General features: G+C 43.8%; 2 protein-coding genes across 2 annotated transcripts; both read right to left on the bottom strand.

Moving 5' to 3' along the window:
* Nucleotides 1–376: 376 nt before the first annotated feature.
* On the bottom strand, nt 377–3,582 carry lto1 (LTO1 maturation factor of ABCE1). The gene is made up of 5 exons (XM_066700588.1): nt 3,398–3,582; nt 2,135–2,240; nt 1,392–1,462; nt 1,153–1,270; nt 377–982 (listed from the first exon to the last, which is right to left on the bottom strand). The coding sequence occupies exons 1-5, from the start codon at nt 3,457–3,459 to the stop codon at nt 914–916; spliced, it is 426 nt and encodes a 141-aa protein (XP_066556685.1). The 5' UTR covers nt 3,460–3,582; the 3' UTR covers nt 377–913.
* Nucleotides 3,583–4,806: 1,224 nt separating this feature from the next.
* fgf19 (fibroblast growth factor 19) lies at nt 4,807–8,371 on the bottom strand. The gene is made up of 3 exons (XM_066702891.1): nt 7,706–8,371; nt 6,924–7,027; nt 4,807–5,848 (listed from the first exon to the last, which is right to left on the bottom strand). Exons 1-3 carry the CDS (start codon nt 7,929–7,931, stop codon nt 5,516–5,518), a joined length of 663 nt encoding a protein of 220 aa, XP_066558988.1. The 5' UTR covers nt 7,932–8,371; the 3' UTR covers nt 4,807–5,515.
* Nucleotides 8,372–8,752: the final 381 nt, after the last annotated feature.

The raw sequence follows: 8,752 nt of genomic DNA, 5'->3' as shown, positions 1-8,752 counted from the left end.
GTTGCAGTTTGAATTCCAGCTCAAGATAAAGGCCAATGAAAGCTAGTGACAACAATTTCTTATTTCTTATGGAAAGATGCGCACGCACACACTCTGTCTCTCACATGCACACACACACACACACTCTCTCACACGCACACTCACACACTCACTCGCACTCTCACATGCACTCACACTCTCTCTCACATGCACACACACACACTCTCTCACATGCACTCTCACACTCACACTCTCTCACACACTCTCTCACATGCACACACACACACACACACTGTCACACGCACACTTTGAATCTAACCCATCAACACTATGGATCAGGCTGTATTTTAACTGTATGATGTGTGCCACATACAGAAATGAACAGAAAGGCATAGTGTCATATTTAAAAACTTTATTTTCACACCACTTATGAGAATATATATTAAAAGTAGTCCTATTTTTAACCAAAACCGTCCGTGCTGAAACTGTACCCTGGAAAATCAGAAAGACGTCACCCTGTACTTTCAGTTTATTTTCATTCACAGCAGCTAGAACACAGAACGAATCCCCAGTCCGCCCATCCCGCCTTACAACGCCTGGCTATAAAACCCCCCCAAACACAGATGAGAGTCGGGGCCCGGCGGTTGTCCGGCGTCACTAAAACGCCATACGTTGCCACACTTCACTCGAGTCCAGCCTGCCCCGATGCCACCGACAGAACAACGGAGCCGCGTGGCGCGAGATCTTCAGGCCTGACCTCGGGGGCACCGCGCTGCTCCGGTTTCCCGTTTTACTTTGCTCATCAGAAATACTATCCCCTCACAGGGATCGCGCGCCCAGCAATCCGCTTAAAGGGCTCCAGATACCCCCGCCCAGAGCAGCACCCGGAGACGCCCGCTCCACGGAGAGCCGTCTCCTTCCGAGAGGCGTCCGATCAGAAAGACATCCCCGAAGTATTCGCATGGTCCCGGAAGTCGACGGGCACGTTGAGGATAGAACAGGTCTGAGACACAAACACAGAAGGTTTAAAGACAACAGCTTCTCACAGGGAACTCTCGGTCGACAATCCTAACAGAAGAACTAATAGAATACGAGACTCCGTGGTGGAATGAATGCTAGAACACTCTCCACCGATCGGCGGGTCGACTGAAATGAACAGAACCGATCCCCCACCTGTCTGAACTTGGCCCGGACCCGCTCCATGTCTCCCTGGAGGTTTTCATACGAAGGGTCGTCCTGGGGAAACTGCCGGATCAGCCCCATTAAAGACTCGAGGGACTTCAGCCTTTTACTGGAAAGACAGAGATGAAAGAGGGGGGTGTTCTGTGAAAGTTCACACTGCGCCTGCGCTCTGTGTTCGAGACATTAAGAGTCAGACTCCGACACGCTTCTAGTCCGACTCCTGAATTCACCTGGATCTGGCGTCCGTGCTGTTCTGAAGGAGGCACTTCCAAGTAAAAGCAAATCCGTAGTAAAAGGAGACCTAATGAAGCGAAAACACAGGAAGTGACATCACAATCACTCTCGTCTTTAAACAGAACACCGTGCTGCTCCCGGGGAGTCACCAGTGTTGTGATGCGACTTTCCCCTCTGTGTCTGCTGCCGTGGGGCGGAACCCGCTGACGACTGGACTGAGTTACAATCCACAATCAAACTCGGGTTTTATTCCTGAGTGTGCTTTCCTGTTTTTTCTATAATTGAAATGTGGAATTTCTAATACAGGGGTGTCAGACTCCAGTCCAGAGGGGCCACAGTGTCTGCTGGGTTTCATCTCGGCTCCTTAACTGGTCTAATTAATCAATTATAACTGGACGAATTTCTGTGGGGTCAGTGTTTTCAATCATCAGCAGATTGCCAGTCATAAAAATACAATATGTCCGTTTTAGATAAGCCTACCTTAGTAAATAATGGCATTCATTAAGTAATCAGCATCTCCTGTTGGAACAAAAACGTGCAGACACTGTGGCCCCCCAGGACTGGAGTCGGACACCCCTGATCACTGATATAAGAGGGTTTGTTCCCTGGTTGCGTTTATGGGCACATAATATTGTAACAATACAGCTGTGTGATTTGCATTGGCTCGTCGTCTGTTTCTGCCCTGTGTCAGTCATGATTATCACAGTGTGGCCCCTGCAGGCGGGGGTGCATGACGTGCCTCTGCGGCCACCGTGGCTCCGTGCGCAGCCCCATGGCGCCTCCCCTCTGCCAGCCCCGCTTGCCTGCCCTCCTCAAACCCCTCCTGGTACCCCTCTGTGCGGAACCTGCGGGGGAAGAGAGAGAGGGAAAGATATATATATATATATAATGTATATATACACCGATCAGCCATAACATTATGACCACCTGCCTAATATTGTGTAGGTCCCCCTTCTGCCGCCAAAACAGCCCTGACCCGTCGAGGCATGGACTCCACTAGACCTCTGAAGGTGTGCTGTGGTATCTGGCACCAAGACGTTAGCAGCAGATCCTTTAAGTCCTGTAAGTTGCGAGGTGGGGCCTCCATGGATCGGACTTGTTTGTCCAGCACATCCCACAGATGCTCGATTGGATTGAGATCTGGGGAATTTGGAGGCCAAGTCAACACCGTGAACTCGTGATTCATCAGACCAGGCCACCTTCCTCCATTGCTCCATGGTCCAGTTCTGATGCTCACGTGCTCATTATAGGCGCTTTCGGCAGTGGACAGGGGTCAGCATGGGCACCCTGACTGGTCTGCAGCTACGCAGCCCCATACGCAACAAACTGCGATGCACTGTGTGTTCTGACACCTTTCTATATGAACCAGCATTCACTTTTTCAGCAATTTGAGCTACAGTAGCTCGTCTGTTGGATCGGACCACACGGGCCAGCCTTCGCTCCCCACGTGCATCAGTGAGCCTTGGCCGCCCATGACCCTGTCGCCGGTTCACCGCTTTTCCTTCCTTGGACCACTTTTGATAGGTACTGACCACTGCAGACCGGGAACACCCCACAAGAGCTGCAGTTTTGGAGATGCTCTGACCCAGTCGTCTAGCCATTACAATTTGGTCCTTGTCAGAGTCGCTCAGATCCTTACGCTGCCCATTTTTCCTGCTTCTAACACATCAACTTTGAGGACAAAATGTTCACTTGCTGCCTAATATATCCCACCCACTGACAGCTGCCATGATAACGAGATTATCAGTGTGTTATTCACGTCACCTGTCAGTGGTCATAATGTTATGGCCGATCAATGTGTGTATGTATATATATATATATATATATATATATATAGAGAGAGAGAGAGAGAGAGAGAGAGAGTGCGTGCGTGCGTGCGTGCGTGAAAACCCCGCACACGTGGTCTGGGGCGTGCGTAACCACGTGTGCGGGGTTCTCTCTCTCTCTCTCTCTCTCTCTCTCTCTCAGTTGCACCGCTGGTATCGTTTAAAGCCGAGCCTACCGGTGATCCGCCATCAAAATGCTGTCAAACAGGTCGTCGCTGCTGGCGCTGGACGAAGCCATGCTGCTGGATGTCCGGGCTAATGGCGGGTTCAATGGCCTGTCATTAAAAGGCACAGAGAGCCGAGCGGACACTTCCAGCTCCAGGGTGTCAGTGACGCATGCGTACAGCGTGTCTTCCTGTTCGCGCCGTGCATTGTGGGCCGTGATGCAGCCCTCCTGTTTTAAAGAGAGCTCGCTGCTGTGGGGACGTCAGCTCTGAGTTGTGTGTCTGTGTGTAGGAGGTCTGCATCCCAGTTACATTTTCTCACATTTTGCTGTGTCAATGCCTCCGCGTTTCATGCATTTAAAATGGCATTACCTTCCATTGATTTAAACACAGGATTTAGAGCTTTCTTGCAGAGGGCTGTGTTTTCTTGCAGCACTGCTCTGTGCTTTGCTCCATTCATCCCCCCTCTATGTTTCTTACATGCGAATGAGAACCACATAGACAGAGACACATCCCCATAGCATGATGCTGCACCGCCGTGCTTCTCAGCAGGGATGGTGATCTTTGGGTGATGCACTGGGTTGGGTTTGTGCCCGACACAACACTTTGCCTTTAGACTAAACAATCCCATTTTCTGAGTGTTTCAGGTGGGCTTGCCTGAGTAATGGCCTCCTTCTTACCACCATGCCATACAGGACAGATTTGTGGAGCGCTTGGGATATTGTTCTCACACTTTGACTAGTCTGGGTCATAAAAGCCTGTAGCTCTTGCAAAGTTGCCATTTTAGCCCGATCATCCAGGATCCAAAGATATTGGACATCTGGTTTAAGAAATCTATGTGATTATGCTGGTGGACTCCATTTATGATGTAACCATTTACTTATTTCATTTAGTGAATTTTAATTATAAGCAGTTAGAAATATATACATATATACATGCATACATATATAAACATACATGGAATTTATACAAGGGGAAAATATACGTTTGCATGTTTAAATGTAACATAGGGTTGATAAGGAAATTATCTACCTACCAAATTTCTATTTGAAAAGGATTTTTCTCCTTATTCAAAAGATTTCCGATCTGAATTGTACTGGATTCCTTTTAGTGGAATTGTAGTGTAATTCCTCTGTATGCCAGGTGATGGCGCAATTGTATTATTAGTGTGTGTGTGTAATGCAAATGAAAAGTGTTTAAGGCATTGTATTCTTATTTATTTAATTTGTACAGCTTCTACAGTAGCGGTCTGGGTCATAAATAATAACAGTATTATTAATTCCCTTATTAAGATTTGCCTTATTATATTCGTAACATCTTAGTTACTGTGCTAAACCATTTGATTGACAACTTTCAGTGAGTATATTTCAATATATTTGTGAATGTGACTGTGCCACATGGAAAACTAAATATCAAAATCATTTGTAGAAAATGCAATTTTAATTTTCTCAGATTCAAAGTATGTTTTTCATAATTTCAATGTGTATGTCCCTCAATACCAAACTGAGAATCAACTTATACATTTAGTCATGTCTATAACTTTCTATAAAAATAGAAATACATTTAACAAACAGCACTATTTACATATTGACAACACAATATTTACAACACATCCATATGAAGTACAAAAGTCGAGAGGGTAGAAAAACTACAGCAGTCTATATTTAGAAGTGTCTACTATAATGTAGAGTATGTAAGTGCGCTATAACTGCACCTTGTGTTCATAAATATAGTAGCAACTAAACTATGTAAATAACTTAATTACTATAGTACATGAATGAGCAAGTGCCTGTGATTGCTTTTTTTTCACCTTAGAGAAGAGAAAAGCTCAAGGAACATTTAAAATATGTTCTTCTGAGCCGGTGTGGACGAGGAGTGGATTCTGAGATGTTCAAAGCACAGTCCTGTTCGTAGTCCTTGACGGGGATTGCCCATCGTGGATAAGTCTGAAGCCGGCTAAACACGTGCTCTTGGGTCATGAATTGTAGGATGTTACTTTTGTAAACAATCTGTTTCCCCTTGTTTTAAATCACAAAATCTGTTGAGCAGTAACATTGTCACTTTTCCCCCACGGCAGCAGGCCCACTGAGTTTCAGTTTTACTTTCTGATTATCTCTAAGACAATCGTATTTATCTTATGTGGAAACTGGGGCTCTGCATGAAAATGCGAGATAAATTCCCGAAAGGGTCCATACTGTCCGTTTCCAGGGGTGATAAAGCTCCTTGCTCCTGATCACTCGCTTGCCCAAAGTCCTCCATATCACCGTCCATCGGCTCAACAGGGATGGTGCTGACCATGGGCAAGAACTGAGATAGGGGAGGCAATCCTCTATCTTTGGCCTGCAGTCGTTGTTTGGCGCTGCTCAGACTCACTGCAGTCTTGTACTTCTCAGACTCGTACACATTATAGCCATCGGGAAGGATGCGCTCGATGAATGAGCAGTCATCTTTTGCATATATGTGCTTTTGAGAGAGAGAGAGACGACAGTAAGTATCACAGTGAACAAGAATAAAACACTTGCATATGGATAGTGTGCCCCTGTAAAGTGTGTACCTTAACTTCTAACAGGAATATTGACAAAGTACACAGAACCATTGACGGAGCAAGGTTGTTATTGCTCTTACTTTCATTGAGGTTTTACTTGGTAAACATGTGCCACAGGTGGTCAAAGGTTGTTCCTGCTACACAGGTCAAACTGGAGTTTACACCAAACCACTGACTCTTGGTCCTTTACAAAGAAATTATTATGGGCACCAATTGCAGTTCTGTGTGAATTTAGTTGTAAATAAATGGAACTTCATTGTGCATCAGATGTGATGGTAGTTTTCACTCGTGTTTAAAAGAAGCGATGGACAGCAAGCATTTGGCTTTTTTATCTGGTATTGCTCGTGCAGACAGCAATTGTCTGAGAGAGTTGACTTGTTTCTGTGACATGTGAGGTAGTCAGGTAGTGAAACGCTCTCAGTGGTAAAAACTGGACAGAGCAAAGCTCATAGCCAGGGTAGCATTAGCAATATCACTACAGCCTGTTAACTGCAGGAGTTTACCCAGAGCTGTGTTTAAGGTGTTTCTTTCAAAAACATATTATTTTCCAGCAATTAAGGATCCGAAAATGTAAAATGTGTTTTCACTGTTGTGTTTGGCTCCAGTTTGGGGAGGAACAAACTTCTGGCCAATGGATGAAATAGCCAATGGTATTTAGATCAAAGATATCCTCCTGCATAATGTTCAGTTACCAAAACAAAACAAAACCCGTTTCTGCAGTTCTCTCCAAATTGTGTGATTGTATGCATTTCTGACTGATAATGGATGTGTCATTAATTAATAATATTTAGATCCTCAAATTGAAAGCATGTGCAAAGTGTATTTATTATCAACGGGTTAATTCAGCCACTAGTACAAGCTTCTTTATGTGAAACTGAAATAATTGTAAATCTATCAAGAAAATAGACCTAATGAAAACAATTCGAATTCAATATATAATCATATTTGTGTGGCATCTGGGTCAGAATACTGTTTGGCCTTTAGGTAACTTACCGATCCATACAATTTCCCATTTTCTTCCATACAGAGATACTGGGAACTTGCAACTCCTTTAATTACAACAAATCCAGTGTCAACAGGTCGTATTTCTAAAAGACCTTAAAAAAGAAAAAGCATTTAGGTTTGGATTCAATAATTTATTAATACATAGAGTCTAGGCAGTTATATGGGTCTGTTTCTCATAAAATATGTAGTTCTTCTTCTAAGAAAACTGTGATGATGATGAAGAACCATTTATATTATTTGTAAGAAGAAATACATGACCTTTAGGACTATATCATTAAACATCATACCCTATAGGGTATTTTTTAATTCATTCTCAAATATATATGTGTATGTATGTATTCAAAAAACAACTGTAAAATACATATGAAATTAATTAATATGGCAATCAGAAAGTTTAACTGTGGAGACGCTTAGATGACGTTACATCCAGGATAATTGCGTCCATGATTACAATCTTCCTCCCTAACCTCCCCAACGGCTGAGCGCCTATCGCCTCTATCAATAACTGTTACAACCCAGCAGAATATATCGACTGAAAAGCCCCTGACCTGGGCTGAGTCTTCAATTACACTTTCCCCTAAAGTGACCATGACAAGTAGTCCGTAGTATGGATAGACATAAAAGTCAAACGATTTTGTTAATCATTTAAACTACACTAAAATCATCTCAGTAGATTTTTCAGCAATACATTTTTTTTTTACTTTTAATCCATGACATCCTTGCATGTGCCGACGCTTTCACTTCCCGGATTCCCGATCATTTCCACTTACTGTATGGACTCTGGGCAATGGTCCCATCCACTCGTCCGTCCTGGTTGATCTGCAAGTGGTAGCTGAGCAGCCCGTGCCTGTGCGCGCTGTACAGATGTCTGAATCGCACAGGTTTGCCCCATCCATTGGAAATGTGTGGCCCTGGGTCGGGCAGAGGGAGACAGTGTCCCACCAGAGCAAGGTAAAGGTTTGCCACGCTAATGGTGATGCAAACACTGAGCCGCATATTGAGAGGCTCTCCTGGGGTGTCAGATGAAGCCAAGGCAAGGCGATGCGCTCCTGAGCCGTCGTCCTCTCCGACAGGGCTTCAGTCCATAGACAAGCGAGTCCCTGCCTTTTAAAGGTGCTCCTTATCAGTCCAATGGATCAGCTTATTCTGGCGCAATTATAGTGATCGCATGGATGCGCAATCTGCCTGAAAATGCGCCAAAACGCGCGGTATTACGTTTTTAGTGATGTTTTCTAAAATAATTATAATAAAAATATATCAGAATTTAATCTCATTCACCTAGCAATTACCTAGATCTAAGAACTGAACTGTACCAAAGGTATACTTGTAAACCAGTCATAGCTACCATTCAAATAATTGAACAACTATTTAAATGGCGAATTAAAAGTTTTCAAAACAATTTAGAGCAAATGCAAACACGTTTTGAAGCCTATATTTTATATTAAAAAATAATACATCGTGTGTTAAATATTTGTTTCTTATATGCTTGAAAAGCGCAATTCCCAAATTGTACATACAGGCTATTTTGCGTAGTCAGTTATAAATTGGGTTACTTATGAATAAACCTATTTAAAAAACGAAATCCTAAAACTGAACTCTTCCTCAACTTTTTCGTTTTGATGCAAGCTCCGCAGCGCTTGTGTAAAGTATATGAATAGGACCAAAGCTTTTATGGGCTGTGCGTAAATCCTTTGCTTTCAGGGGTAAAGTACACATTGGGCAGGCTATGTTCTACCTGTGCATCCAATTGGGCAAAAGCAGAAGGTCACCTAACACCGACAACACGTTTTTTTCTCTCTCACCTTTATCTGACAGCG

Source organism: Amia ocellicauda, chromosome 4 (genome assembly GCF_036373705.1).
Source record: "Amia ocellicauda isolate fAmiCal2 chromosome 4, fAmiCal2.hap1, whole genome shotgun sequence".
NCBI classification, from domain to species: Eukaryota; Metazoa; Chordata; class Actinopteri; order Amiiformes; family Amiidae; genus Amia; species Amia ocellicauda.
This window is presented reverse-complemented; position numbering and strand designations above follow the sequence as displayed.